Genomic DNA, 15,342 nt, shown 5'->3' with positions numbered 1-15,342 from the left:
GCGCTAGTCATGAAAATAGGGCCTTTTTTATGCACGTGTGACCATTAACTCTACTGGGTTTTAACTTAATTGTTAATAGACATTTTGTTTTGACATTTTTGCTGTCGCATAGATATCTGAGGAGTTATTGGCCAGCTCGGACAGCAGTTTTGTGGAGAAGAATTTCGAAGGAAATGAGGGTGATGAGGAGACTCAGGCAACTAACGAGTATGTTCTATTTCATCTATACATTAATTTTCTTCCGCTTATTCGAGGTTAGATCGCGGTGTCAGTAGCTTGAACAGGGAAGCCCATACTTCCCTCTGCCCAGCCACTTTTCCAGCTCTTCCGAGGGGATCCTGAGGCTTCCAAGCCGAACCGAGATATATAGTCTCTCCAGCGTGTCCTCGGAGGTGTCCCTGGTGTATCCTCTTGGTGGGATGTGCCCAGAATACTTCACCAGGGGGGCGTCTAGGAGACATCCTATACAGATGCAAGCATCTGGCTCCTCCACATCTTCTGGCTCTTCTCAATTCGGCTTTACTCTGAGCTTTCCCGGATGACCTATCTCTGAGAGACTCTGAACACCCTGCGGAAGAAACTAATTTCGGCCGCTTGTATCCAGGAACTTGTTCTTTCACTCGCGACCCAGGGCTTGTGACCGTAGGTGAAGGTAGGAACGTACAGTGCCGTGAAAACACATTTGCCCCCCCTCCTGAGTTTTTTTTTGCACATCACACTCAATGGTTTCATTATATCAAACTAACTTTAATATCACTCCGAGACAACCCAATGAAATACAAAATGCAGCTTTTAAATAACAATTCAATTTATTAGGGCACGAAAAAATCCAAACCTTTATGACCCTCTGTGAAAAAGTAATTACCCCTGAACCTAATAGGTGGTGGCACCCTTGGGAGCAATAACTGAAATCAAGCATTTACGATCATTGGTGACGTCTTTCACGTCGCTCTGGAGGAATTTTATTCCACTCTTCTCTGCAGAATCCTTTGAACTCAGCCACATTGGAGGGTTTTCTGGCATGAGCTGACCATTTAAGGTCACCCCACACCATCTCAATTGGATTTAAATCCGGACTTTGACTTGGCCACCAAAACCTTTTTTGAGGCATTCAGAAGTGGAGATGCTGGTATTTTTGGATCGTTGTCGTGCTGCATGATCCAAGAGTGCTTGAGTTTAAGGCGACAAACTAATAGTTGTATGTTCTCCTTCAGGATTTTCTGATACATACCAGAATTCATTGTTCCATCAATCACAGCAAGTTGTCCTGGTCCTGCGGCAGAAAAGCAGCCCTAGACCATCACAATGCCACCATTATGTTTCACTGTTGGCATAATGTTCTTTTTATCTAATGCTGCACCATTTTTACACCAGATCTAATGGGCCACACACCTTCCAAAAAGTTCAATTTTTGACTGGTCAGTCCACAGACTGTTTCACCAAAAGTCTTGAGGATCATCGAGCTGTTTTTTGGCCAATGTGAGACAAGCGTTTGTATTCTTTGCTGACAGCATGTGTTTTTGCCAGAGAAATCTTCCGTGGATGCCATTTTTGTCCAGTGTCCTTTTTATGGTAGAGTTGTGAACACTGACCTTCACTGAGGCCGATGAGGCATGCAGGTCTTTACATGTTGTCCGTGGTGCTTTTGTGACCTCTGGATGTGTCCTCGTCGCAGTCTTGGAGGAATTTTAGTTGGTTTTCCACTCCTAGGAAGGTTTGTCACTGTTCCCAGTGTTTTTCCATTTATGGAAAATGGTTTTAAAAGTGGTTCGCTGGACCCCCAAAGCTTTGGAAATGGCTTTGTCACCTTTTCCAGAGTAATGTATTTCAATTTTTTTCTCGTTTCTTCTTGAATTTCTATGGATCTTGGCATGCTTGTGTCTTTTTTTGGTCGTTTCGGGACTCAAGTACGCAAAAAATAACTTGCTAACAGTCAGCAAATCTCTGGACGTTTTTTTTGACAACTCTCTCCAATTCGCTGAATCTTTCTCCGGAGTTACTTGTCGGTGCGCTCTACAGAGCAAGACGGCGCAGAGGGTCGTGAGATGGTACACGACTTCAACTGCACAAGAGGGGACATCGACTGGCGCTTCCGTCGATTCATCTCACGGATCTACCCTCACTAGCGAAAAAAATGGATGAACTTCAACTTCTGATCAAGACCTGCAAAGAGTTTGGACGTTCTGCCGCTCTGTGCTTCACAGAGACTTGGGTTTGTGGACGAGTCCCCGACGGCGACATTACGATACCTGGCTTTCATCTTTTTTGGGTGGAACCCATCAAGGAGCAAGTACGGAAATCTAAAGGCGGTGCAATATGCTTTTATATCAATGAGAAATGGTGCACAAACGTTACACAACTCAGCACACACTGCAGCCCAATTTTGGAATCGTTGTTCTTGAACTGTAAGCCGTTTTACTTGCCGCGTGAATTCGCCTCTTTCATTCTCGTACGTGTTTACATTCCGCTCCAAGCTAGCATGAACGTAGCATTGGCCCCCTAGGCTCCTGTGGTCACTGCTTAATCTACTTAATACACACATACAGGCAAGCACGTGCGCGGAGCCTTTGGTAAAATCAATTAAAAGGTAGACCTTCTTTTCCTTTCGGCTTGTCCCATTCGGGGTCGCCACAGCGTGTCATCTTTTTTCATCTTAGCCTATCTCGTGCATCTTCCTCTTTAACCCCAACTGCCCTCATGTCTTCCCTCACCACATCCATCAACCTTCTCTTTGGTCTTCCTCTCACTCTTTTGCCTGACAGCTCCATCCTCAGCACCCTTCTATTAATATACTCACTCTCTCGCCTTTGAACATGTCCAAACCATCAAAGTCTGCTCTCGAACCTTGTCTCCAAAACATCCAACTTTGGCAGTCCCTCTAATCAGCTCATTTCTAATCCTATCCAACCTGCTCACTCCGAGCGAGAACCTCAACATCTTCATTTCTGCTACTACCAGTTCTGCTTCCTTTTTGTTTCTTCAGTGCAACCGTCTCTAATCCGTACATCATGGCTGCCGGCCTCACCACTGTTTTATAAGCTTTGCCCCCTTCATCCTAGCAGAGAGTCTTCTGTCACATAACACATCAGACACCTTCTGGTAGCTGTTCCAACCTGCTTGGACCCGTTTCTTCCCTTCCTTTCCACACTCACCATTGCTCTGGATTATTGACCCTTCCTTTCCACACTCACCATTGCTCTGAATTGTTGACCCTAAATATTTGAAGTTATCCACCTGTGGTATCTCTTCTCCCTGTAGCCTCACTCTTCCCCCTCCACCCCTCTCATTCACGCACATAGTCTATTTTACTTCGGCTAATCTTCATTCCTCTCCTTTCCAGTGCACGTCTCCATCTTCTTAATTGTTCCTCCGCCTGCTCCCTGCTTTCACTGCATCCAAAATCAGTTAAAAAGTGGACCAACGAGGCAAAATTAAAACTTCAAAGCTGCTTTGACTCCACAGACTGGAGTGTCTTTGAAAATTCAGCAAGCAGGGATGATGAATTCACAAATATTGTTCCTGTATATGTCAGTTTCTGTGAAGAGGTTTGTGTACTAGCAAAAACCTTTAGCACGTTCAATAACAAGAAGCCGCGGTTTACAGCAAGACCTAAGCAACTCCGCAGGGCTAAAGAAGTTGCATATTGTAGTGGGGATAGGGACCTCTACAATTGCACTGGAAACCAGCTGACTAAAGAAATAAACATTGCAAAGAGGGATTATGCAGTTAAACTGGAAAAACATTTTTGCTCTAATGACTCCAAATTAGTCTGGTACAGATTACAATCGCTCACTCATTACAAGCAACACTCCCCTCCCGTAGACAACAATAGTGGACTAGCTGACGACCTCAATAGTTTTTACTGCAGATTTGAAAAGGACACTTTCACTCCACACACCTACCAAGCCGCACTACCGTCCACTTCGACAAATTCAACATCTCCAACTCCACACTTTCACATGCATGAAACGGACATGAGGCAGATGTTCAAACAACAAAAGATAAACAAAGCGCCTGGTCCAGAACTTGTACCCATCCTGCCTCAAAGTCTGCGCGGACCAACTTGCTCCTGTCTTCACAAAGGTCCTTCAGCAGGTCTCTAGAACTGTGTGAAGTACCAACCTGCTTCAAACGCTCCACCATCATACCGGTCCCAAAAACAATCAGCAGTCTTGGGTCCTAATGCCTGTTGGTCATGAAGTCCTTTGAATGCCTTATGCTGGACCACCTTAAAAGTGTCAGAGGTCCTGAGCTGTCCTCACAATACACACTTGCTACAGTGCACTGCTTCCCCTTCTTGAGATGCCGGATGGTGGACCAGAATTTGTGATGAGTGTTGAGGACAGAAGTGCATTAACAGAACACAAATTGGTTTCTGATCAAGAAGGCAGTTATTCCCAATCACTCTCTTCTATCTCTCACTGTCATTGCCCACGTGAGCATTGAAGTCCCCAGTGGGAGCGCTCTCCAGCACTCCCTTCAAAGGATTCCAAAAAGGGTGGGTATTCTGAACTGTTGTTTAGTATATAGGCACAAACAACAATCAGGACACGTCATCCTACCTGAAGGTTGAGAGAGGCTACCGTCTCGGCCACTGGAATGAACCCCAACGTTTAGGCCTCAAGCCGGGAGCTGACAAGTATACCCCCACCTGCTCGGCACCGTTGGCAACTCCGGAGTGGAGGTGAGTCCAACCCTTCTCAAGAGGACTGGTACCAGAGCCCAAGCCATGTGTGGAGGTGAGCTTGACTATATCTAATTGGAACTTCTCAACCTCATACACCAGCTCTGGCTCCTTCCCTGCCAGAGAGGGGACATTCCGTGTCACTAAAGTCAGCTTCTGAAGTCAGGAATTGGCTTGCCAAGGTCCCTGCCTTCAGACACAGCCCAGCTCACACTGCACCCAACCCCTATGGCCCCTCCCATAGGTGGTGAGCCCATAGAAAAGGGGACCCACATTACCCTTTCAGGGTGTAACCGGCCGAGACTCATGGGTAAAGGTGCTGCCACCAGGTGCTTGCTTTCAAGTCCCACCTCCAAGCCTGGCTCTAGAGCCAGGCCCCGGTGACACGGGTCCAGTCAAGGAAAACCATTCTTTGTACTCATCATCGGGATTTATAAAACCGTCCTTTGTCTGGTACTACACCTTTGACTTTTTTCCCCTGGGTGACCCTACCAGGGGCGTGAAGCCCCAGAGAACTTAACTCAGAGGATCATTGGGACACACAAACCCCTCCCCCATGATCAGGTGATGGCTAAAGGAGGTAATTTTTCCACATCTTTACCAGCAAAATAATTCCACTGTTGAAGGTTGTCATTTTAATGTTTTTTGTTTTTTTTGGGACTAAAATAATCTTATGTTGACTTTATTCTTCACTCACACCTGGAGAACTGGGGCTGTTGGGAACTCAGGAACCAAACCAGAGGATCAATCAAGTAAAACACCTTCAGTGAGTGCTTGTCATTGATGATTTTTGTAACAGACTGAAAAAAATGTTTAAAAAAAAATATATCATAGGATTCGGCAGTGGCCATAAGGGATGGAGATCTAGCAGAGGAGATAACTGAGCTCGAGGCCCAGTCTGAAGACCAGAGCCCTGAATCACCACAGGAGGAGGTAAGTTGTAACTGGTGACTGCCATTTCTATATAGAGAGGTCTTCTATAGTAGCATGTATCAGAAAGCACAGAATCCTCCAGGGTCTTTCATTTGTGATTAATCAAAACTTGGCAACTGTCTAATTATTTTGTTGTTATTGTGTCTTTAAGGTTTCAGAAAGAGTTTTGGACTCCAGCGATTCTCTTTTTGAGACTAGTAGTAAGAGGTTTGTTCTTCTTAATACCTGGAAAAACAACAACTATAGTCCTCAGGGCACTAAAGTGATTCAAAAAGGACTGTTCTGGTTGGCCTTCATTAGTTCATGTTACATACAGTAACTTGCCTTTTTGTACGATGGGCCACCTTGTTGGGGGTTATTAAAAAACACACACACTAAACAATACTTTCTCTTTGACTCTGTTCGCCGACTGGAACACGGACTGGGCATTAATCAGACCCTTACAATACATAGCTGATAATGTTCCCACCAGCCAACAGGCTAAAAAAGAAGCATATGCACCTGAGGGTGGCCCTCAAAAACTCCAGTTATACCTAGCTGGTTGTTTGGTTGAAAAAAAAAAAACATTTGTTTTCTGAAGGAAAAGATAGATAGGGGTGAAAAGAGTGACAGATGCCACATCATTATTCCATATGTTCCAGGTCTATCTGAGAAACCAAAAAGAACAAATCAAATCAACAAAAATTATTTTTAATCAACACAACATCCCTGTTCACTTCATACTTTGTAACACCCCGAAACAATTTGATATACCTGAAAAACACCCATAACCAGAAAAACAATCTGGTGTATGCCGTCAGGTGCATTGTATATATTGGGGAAACCAAGCAACACTGACCAGGCAAATATTAGAATATACTGTAGTTGGGATAATTCTTTCGATCATGTCTGGCTCTCTACATGTACCTCCAAGAGAAACAGCAGTCTTTTGAGTACAATAGTATACAAATTCTGGACAGAGACGGTTGATGGTTTTCAAGAGGAGTGAAGGAGATAATCTAGGTTAAAAACTAAACAGAGGAAGATGCTTTCAGTACCACCCACCTTTCCTGTCCATTGATCCCTTCCAAAGAAACTCGATAATTTATCCCCTAACTAAACAACACAGCCCATTTTGGCGTTCAGTCTCTACTATCATTCCATCTGAATTAAATATTAACAAGGGTGATTACACCCAAAAAAATGCTCTTGGCCTGGCAGGCACAGGCCTCCTGTCAATTCATTTTAACAACTCCTGTTTTTGATCCAAAAAGATTGATAGCATTTATGGTTGGGGAGTGCCGTGGATATAGAAGATAAATACAGTAGTCAGGTTTCCACTTTAACAATATGGCTAGAGCTGTCTTATCTATCTATCTATCTATCTATCTATCTATCTATCTATCTATCTATATCTATCTATCTATCTATCTATCTATCTATCTATCTATCTATCTATCTATCTATCTATCTATCTATCTATCTATCTATCTATCTATCTATCTATCTATCTATGTCTGCTCTTGCTCTTGCTCTTGCTCTTGCTCAGATGAGTTTTCTAAGACAAGCAGAGCAGTCCAGTTTCAATCATTCACCGGTTCAGGTTGTATCCCGCCTCTTCCTTAAAGAGAGCTGGGAGAGGCTCCAGCATGCGCATGACCCTTGTGAGGATAACCGGTATGAAAAATGAATGAATGGCTGAGTTATCCTGTTTACTTAAGCATTCTCTCTTGAATTTCTTCATGGTAACACTCCTTCGCTTAGCCAAGACGAGTCAGGGAATGACCTCTCTGTTGAAGATGTCTACAGTGACATAGTTGCTCAGGAGTGTGAACACATCCAGTGTGATAATACTGTTGGGCGCTCAGAAGCCAAACACAAAGAAGAGAAGCAAGATGATTTCAGCAGAACTGGGGTGAGTGGACAATATGTATATAATGTTAATTGCTTAGGCATTACTGCCTTTTCGTCACACATTGTCTTATCATAACCCTAAAATGCCTGAAAACAGAAGTAATGGAAGGAATTATTGTTTTTTTTGGTGGTTTCTAGACTGTAACCATCCTGTTCGTCAATATCTTTTTTTGTCCATTTCCAGAGTCACCTGGAGGATCAGAAACATGAAATCATTCTTTCCAGTAAAAGTCTTGGGGTCTCAAACGTTGAACAAGACAAGGGGAAAGAGAAGTTTAGCATAAAACCTGGAGTGAGTAGGAGTTTAAGATTTTTTTCAAGATCAGAATATAAAATTGTGAGGGCATGTGATTAATGTTTCACAAAAAAATGCATGATCTTGGAATGTATCCTATGACTGGTGTTAAGGTTGTTCTTTTTTTTTAAATCATTGTTGAAAGTCGCGCATCCAGGTGTCAGACAGGCTGCATTTGCATCTCTGCTTTCCATACCACTATAGAACCAAGTGAAGTACTCCATCTCAAAACACTGCCCCCTGACAGCGTATTGCTTGTGTGGGAGGAATGGTTAGCAATGTCTGTAGTATACTACTTGTGCTTATGAAAAGGGGACAGGCCATCAGTTCGCTCATTCCACATTTTCTGTTGAAATTATGGCATACGTTTGAAAGAATAATTGATAATTTTTAACATAACTGTGATTTTCCTTTCTTTTGTTTGCTTCTAGAGAGTGCATGTTGATTGTATGGCACAGTATGTTTGATTGACTCCAAAGAAAACCAGATTATAAATTTAGGGTTTTTTTTTCTGTCCAAAAGCTGTTGACAGACTCTACCGACTCAGATGATTCTGTTTCCTACACTGACAGTCAGTCAGGAACAGATCAGGATACGAAAAGGTTTGTTTTTTTGTTTTTCAGAATTGTATCAGTCATGGAAATTAAAGTAAAATAACAAATAATAGTTAAATATCCCTGTCAACTTTGTACCTGGTGCTTCTTTTTCGGATTTTCTTTGTCCCAATTATGGAAAAATTATAGTATGAGGGTTAAGTCAATCACTTACAGTATATGTGATTTAAAATGCATCATGAAACCAATTTTTATCGACGTTGTCACCATACATAGCAGCAAAAATAAGTATTTGACGTGACCATTTTTCTCACTCACTATATTTCCAAAGGTGCTATTGATGTATAATTTTCACTAGTAACACCACAATTTTCACCACAACCTAAGTAATCCATTCATAAAAAAATAGAACAAATACATGGAAATCAAGTTGTATGTTATAATGTGAAATGACACAGAGAAAATATCCAGTTGTTAGTATTCACATCATTAAACGGGCTTTTTTTTTTATCATAATGTTCCCTTCAAATGTCCCATATTTTACTCCAAAACCCTTTCCCAGTGTTTGGGCTGTTATATTGTCTCAAAAGGGCCTCTGTAAACTTGAAATATGAATTGAAATTGTCCTCGCATTCCTGAGTTACATATGTTTTTCTGTCGAGAGGCCTTAAACCAACTCATTTGAATTTCTTGACCTTATCTAAATCTGTAGGGAAGATCTCTCTGCCCCTGAGCTAGTGTTTTGAACCAAAAAAACATGAATGCTCTGACAAGGTGTCATGGTGGGATTTTATGCGGGGAAGGAAGGCAATGCAAAACGTGAAGGACCCAAGTGCAGTGACGCAGGAAGGCAGGAGTGCAGTAATATCACAAATAAAATGTAAATTTCCCAAAATGTTAAACAAGAATCAAAGAGTTTCTGTGAAATCAACAATAGTCCAAACATCTAGATAAAAAGTAACAGAAAAACTAAAGACCAAAGAACATTTCCTTTGTATTTGTTCAATTTGATCGATTCAGATTCTCAATAAATATCAGTTGTATCACCATTAAACCACTGTGACATGCTAAACCTTTTTGGCCATAAAATGGTTACAGGTCCTCCATTCTGCTTGACCTAACAGGATGAAAAATATATATATTTTTAAAGAAACCAGGGGACTAAATACCAACAAACTGTAGTGAGGATTGGGTCTTTTGCATGGAGTCAACCAAACAAAGGAAAGGGCAAGATATTAGCCAAGTATGGACAAAGCACATACAAAACTGGGTTAAACAGAAATGCTATACCTGGTATCTAGTATGAAAAAAACGAAAATGAAATTGACATTTCATGCTAAGTTTGTGTTCATCTCAGTCTTTGTAGGTCGAAATTGTCAAAATATGGGACCTTTAAATTACAAACTGAAAAAAATCTGATCCTTCTTCTTTTAGCCAAGATGAATCCGGATATGATGCTGTTGGGGCTTCTGGAGATGAACAGGATCAGGAAGAAGAGGACCCTCACAAAACACTCGAAGTGAGTGGCTGTTGAAGATGATTATAGTTTCAAATACTCTGCAAACTATAGAGTGGAGCCTCGATTTAACCGAAATATGGGAGATGGGTTATCCATCACAGTTGTACATTAATTTAAAAGCACCCAGTAGAGTACAAAATATTGTAAATAAATGTAATGTTGACATAAACTTTGCTTTAAACACTGCTGTGATGGCCATGAAAGTGCCATGATCGCTGGTGTATGGCAGGAGTGATGATGTTCATGGGAGGTTTTTGAGTTATGGTGGAATGGGGCTTTATTGGCTAAACTGTCCCAAGTTGCCATCTATATTTCCACCCAAAACATGCATACACCTCATACATGAACTTGCTCTGAGCAGCAGACCTCAGCACAATTGCGGAATTGCACACTTACTCATATACACACAACACTGAGCCCCGTCACATCCCCATCCAGCAATATCCACAACAGTGTACCAAAAATAAGGATAGCATTTTCAAGAAATGTGTACTTGATGAGCAGTCACGTAAATAACGGAAACTATTCCTGGAAATATGGGTACTAGTCTCCGTCGATTGATTGCAGCAGTCCCATTTTTGGTGCCAGTAAACAACAACAGCATATTTTGGAACTGACTGACTTTGTCCAACTCAAAGCGGTTTTTGAGCTCTAGACAACTACCATCTGTCCAACAAATCCAAAGTCTGTTTTATCTGTCCAACGTTCCAGTGTATAGCTGACAGAGAGGAGGGCCCCTTTAAATGCTTCAACATTTGTCGCTTCTAAGATCAGTGGCTAAAATCAAGGTTCTTTATGCTTAAAAAAGCCAGTTTGATTGAGACAAATTCATATACATATGGGAATGTTAAGTACAACTCGAGATATACTGTTTAAGCAAAACTAATTAATGATATTAACTGAAGAGTTGATTTTATCAACACATTTTTGTCATGTGGTGGTATGGTGGAGCAACTGTTTAGAGGGTTGCCCTCACAGTTCTGAGGACCGGGATTCGCCTCACCTGTGTGGAGTTTGCATGTTCTCCCCGTGCCCGTGTGGGTTTTCTCCGGCCACTCCGGTTTCCTCCCACATTCCCCCCTCCCCAAAACCATGCATTAATTGGAGAGTCTAAATTGCCCCTAAGTGTGATTTAGCACAACTGGTTTGTTTCTGTGTGCCCTGCGATTGGCTGGCAACAGTTCAGGGGGTACACCTTTATGTACCCTGTAGCTGGCGATATGTCCAAAGATAACCTCGATTAGGATAGAGTCTAGCTTTCCTGCAATCCAGAACAGTACTCTTGTTAGACAAATAGATTGTACAGGAGGTTTAGGATAGAAACTTGACTCTACACCGATTTGTTATAGCTGTATCAGCCAATAATGAGGATTTTATGCTGATCGGTATTAATGTCATAATTCTCCGATTTGATCAAAGACGTCATTGATCAGCTACGCAAAAGACTTATATGGCACGTTAGAATTGTATCCCGTATATTTGAATACAAAAGAAAGTATATTTTTAGCCTTCTCGTGTATGTTTTCTGACCACCAAATATTATTTAAAAAAAGAAAAAAAAGACCACGTAATACTCGGATGAGACGACAAGCCAAATTTGGGGCTGTAACTTTAGCAGGCCTCTCCTCCTCATCCTGCTCTTCTTGGGAAATTCTTAGGTGTTCATAGTGTGAGGTGACGTAGTCTCTCCAACGTATGCATTCTGGTAGGATGTGCCCAGAACACCTCACCAGGGAAGAACCCTGGAGGCATCCACCTCATCTGGCTCCTCTCAATGTGGAGGAGCAGCGGCTCTATTCTCTCTTCCTCCAGGGATGACCGAGCTTCTCGCCCTATCTCTAAGGGAGAGCACGGACACCCTGCAGAAGGAACTCATTTTGGCAGCTTGCTGGTTGACATGCCTCTGCAACATCACGTGGAAATCAGCGACAGTGGCTCTGGATTTGCAGACTGGGTGGTCCCCATTTGTAAGAATGGGGACCGGAGGGTGTGTTCCAACTACAGGGGTATCACACTCCTCAGACTCCCTGGTAAGGTCTTTTCATGGGTGCTGGAGAGGAGCGTTGTCTGGAAGTTGACTCTCAGATTCAGGAGGAGCAGTGTGGTCTTCGTCCTGGCCGTGGAACAATGGAACAGCTCTACGCCCTTGGCAGGGTTCTCAAGGGTGCATGGGAGTTTTCCCAACTAATCTACATTATTGTGTTTATGGACTTAGAGGGGGTGTCCCTGTCCCTCAAGGAGTTGTGTGGAGGGGTGCTTCGTTTGGGATACCAAATACCCTGATACAGGCTGTTAGCGCCCTGTACGACCGGGGTCAGTGTTTGGTCCACATTGCTGTCCACATTGCCGTCCATTGTAGTCCGACATGTTTCTGGTGAGGAATATAACAGAATATAACTCTTATTACAGTAGCCACCTTGTGTCTGCAGCAGGCACATGTAGCCTACAGATCCATGAGGATCATAAAGATGAAGAACTCTTTGAAGAAGGTACATGGTAAATTGATAAACATTCACAGTATTCCTAAGTACACCTATAACAAATAATTATAAGTTTCCTTGAGAAAAAAAATAATGATTTAGACTGATTCTTTTTTTATGTAATTCAAATCTATTATGTACCATCAATCCCTTCATTTTCGGACGTGCTTATCTTCACAAGGTTTGCGAGCATGCTATCTTCAAGCACGAGCCGCGTACAGCCTGAACTATTTGCCAGCCAATTGCCGGGCATATGGAAACAACCTTTGACAGTAACATTTACACCTAGGACCAATCTATTATGTTATTAATAAATACGAATCAGTGATGTGTCAATCTTTACAGTGGAAAGTGATGAGAAATTTTGAGATGTTATCACGATCACGCTGCTGGTGGGAATTACTTTTTCTTCTCCTGGGAAAGTGTGTAAAGGCCTCTTTAAACTCCCACGCTCACATATACAACAGCGCCTACAGGGCATCACGTGACCGACGCGTAGGGCTGCAATGCGACACTTGAACCGCACAGGGCCAAAATCATTGTCTCGTGTAGAATACCGCAGAGATCATCTCATTTCATCACATGGGTTTCTAAAAGTTCTGGATGTTGAGAGGCTGTCGTGGTTCACACGTCTCTGCAACATCGCATGGAAATCGGGGACAGTGCCTCTGGATTGGCTGAATGGGGGGTGGTCTCACTTTTTAAGCAGGGTGTGTTTCAACTACAGGGGATCACAGGACCAGTCTACATGTGTTTTGTGGACTTGGAGAAGGCAACCGTGTCCCTCGGGGAGTCCTGTGCGGGGTGCTTCGGGAGTATGGGGTCCTGAACCTCCTGGTACAGGCTATTCAGACCGGTGTCAGAGTTTGGTCCGCATTGCTGGCAGTAAGTCAGACTCTTGTCCGGTGAGGGTTGATCTCACCCAAGGCTCCCCTTTGTCACTAATTTTGTTCATAACTTTTATGTACAGAATTTCTAGGCGCAGTCAAGGCATAGAGAGGAACTGGTTTGCTAGATTCAGTATTGCATCTCTGCTTTTGACAGATGATGTGATTCTGTTGGGTTCTTCCAAGTCTCACTGGAACAGTTCTCAGCATAGTGGATAGGACGAGAATCAGCATCTCCAGATCTGAGGCCGAGGTCCTCAGACAGAAAGGTCAGGGATTAAAACATGCCCTGAGTGGAGAAGTGCAAGTATCTTTATCTTACATCCATGAATATAAATTTTGGGTGCTGATTTTTCCAATTTTTAGGGTTTCTGAGTTTCTATTATTTATGATTTAAAATAACATATTTTTTCTTTACATTTTGCTCAGCAATTTCGTACAAAAAGCAGACAACTGATCATTTTGTTCACTGTACATTTGACACTTTTCCCTGTGCCATCAACTTATCATGGTGGAGGGTTTTGTGTGTCCCACTGATACTCGTAATGAAGCTGTCTGGGGCTTTATGTCCCTGGTATGGTCACCCATGGTAAACAGGTACAAGGTGTGGGACAAGACAAAGAAAGCCTTATAAATTATAAGTAATTTTGGACAAAATGTTCCCTTGCCTGGACACAGGTCACTGGCACACGCACACACACACTTTGAGTCAGGCACGGATGTGGGGATGGATGGCAAACACCTGGTGGCTGAGCCTGCATCCATTGGTCTCGGTCAAGCACAGCCCAAAGAAGCAATGTGGGTCCCTCTTCCCATGGGCTCGTCTCCTGTGGGAGAGGCTAAGGTAGTACTCTGGTACTATTTTTTTTCAGAGGGGGTTTCACTATCTTCCACTCAAAACTTTCCTCCAATGACAGGTGGCAAGGTGGTGTCTGCATACTTATTACCCCCTCACTCCCAAGCTCAGTGCCTGTACATTGAGGATCAGTCAGGTGGACGAGAGGGTAGACACCCTTCAGTTTTAGGTGCCGGAATGGATCCTGTTTTTTGTTTGTGCCTACGTACCAAACAGCAGTTCACAACAGTACCCACACTTTTTAGAGTCCTTGGAGAGGGTGCCGTAGAGTGCTCCTTCTGAGAACACTCTTGTTCTGATGGGGACTTCAGTGCTCACATGGGAAATTCCACCACCACCATCAACACACGCCCACGCCATCCAAGAACCTGAGCAGCGTTCTTTTAATGGACTAACCCAATGCTATAGATTGTCCATGAGAAATACCATGATTAGAGAAGAGGGTGTCCATAAGTTTATTTGGCATCATGACACCCTAGGCCGCAGTCCGATGATTGAGTCATGTTGTCAGACATGCACCTGGATGTTTTAGAAACCCGGATGAGGAGAGGGAAGGAACTGTCACCCAATCATCACCTAGTGGTGTTTTGGTGAGAGTGGGTTTTGCAGATTTTATTTCAAGTTTCTGTAGGTCAAAACGGATGGTATAGAATAGATGATTTGTGTCAAACACAAAATTAAAATCCTAATCCAAACTCAGTTGAAACTCAGTTCATTCTTAATTTTCCATTGTTTCATTTGCAGTAGCTTCTTGAATGTTTTAGGCAGAAGACAAGAATAAACTGTTGGCTTTACACTCCCCAGCTTTAAAGATAATGGCAATCTCTCAGAAATGTCAACCTATCTATTTTCATAACCATTTGTACTCATTCGGCAAGCTGGGGTCAAAATGTAAAATGTCAACTAGTTGTTGAAAGGATGCTCCTCTGTTTCCTGACTACTGTGCCCCTGAGAAAGGCAACCCCCCAAATGCCCCACAATCCATGCTCAAGAGCCTCTTTTACACTGACATCTCTCCTTTGCCTTGTCTGTAAATGTGCGAATTGGTTCTGTTAGAAGACAAAAATAGAAACAGAAAGGTCGTCAGTCATTAGAAGGGCACATAGACAAAAAAAAAAACATTCACATTGTCAAATTGTAAGTCTTAAATTAAATGGTTAAGAAATGATAGAGGGTAAATTAAATTATAGAAGTTCAATAGGAAGTAAGAGTACTTGAGAATTGGATAAATGCAAGAGAAG

The 15,342-nt window shown here is 42.7% G+C and overlaps 1 protein-coding gene across 2 annotated transcripts in view; it reads left to right on the top strand.

The window, feature by feature from the left end:
- The window catches only part of LOC133504871 (trichohyalin-like), a 74,546-nt gene that overhangs the window by 35,100 nt on the left and 24,104 nt on the right, over positions 1 to 15,342 (top strand). For both annotated transcript variants that reach the window (XM_061827566.1, XM_061827567.1), the window contains exons 28-35: positions 113 to 207; positions 5,390 to 5,450; positions 5,519 to 5,617; positions 5,769 to 5,824; positions 7,361 to 7,511; positions 7,695 to 7,802; positions 8,328 to 8,407; positions 9,794 to 9,878. In XM_061827566.1, the coding sequence (XP_061683550.1) occupies positions 113 to 207; positions 5,390 to 5,450; positions 5,519 to 5,617; positions 5,769 to 5,824; positions 7,361 to 7,511; positions 7,695 to 7,802; positions 8,328 to 8,407; positions 9,794 to 9,878 (735 nt within the window). The remainder of the gene's footprint in view (positions 1 to 112; positions 208 to 5,389; positions 5,451 to 5,518; positions 5,618 to 5,768; positions 5,825 to 7,360; positions 7,512 to 7,694; positions 7,803 to 8,327; positions 8,408 to 9,793; positions 9,879 to 15,342) is intronic.

Source organism: Syngnathoides biaculeatus, chromosome 8 (assembly GCF_019802595.1).
Source record: "Syngnathoides biaculeatus isolate LvHL_M chromosome 8, ASM1980259v1, whole genome shotgun sequence".
Taxonomy (NCBI): Eukaryota; Metazoa; Chordata; class Actinopteri; order Syngnathiformes; family Syngnathidae; genus Syngnathoides; species Syngnathoides biaculeatus.
The sequence above is the reverse complement of the archived record's forward strand: the minus strand, read 5'-3'. Positions and strand labels throughout refer to the sequence as shown.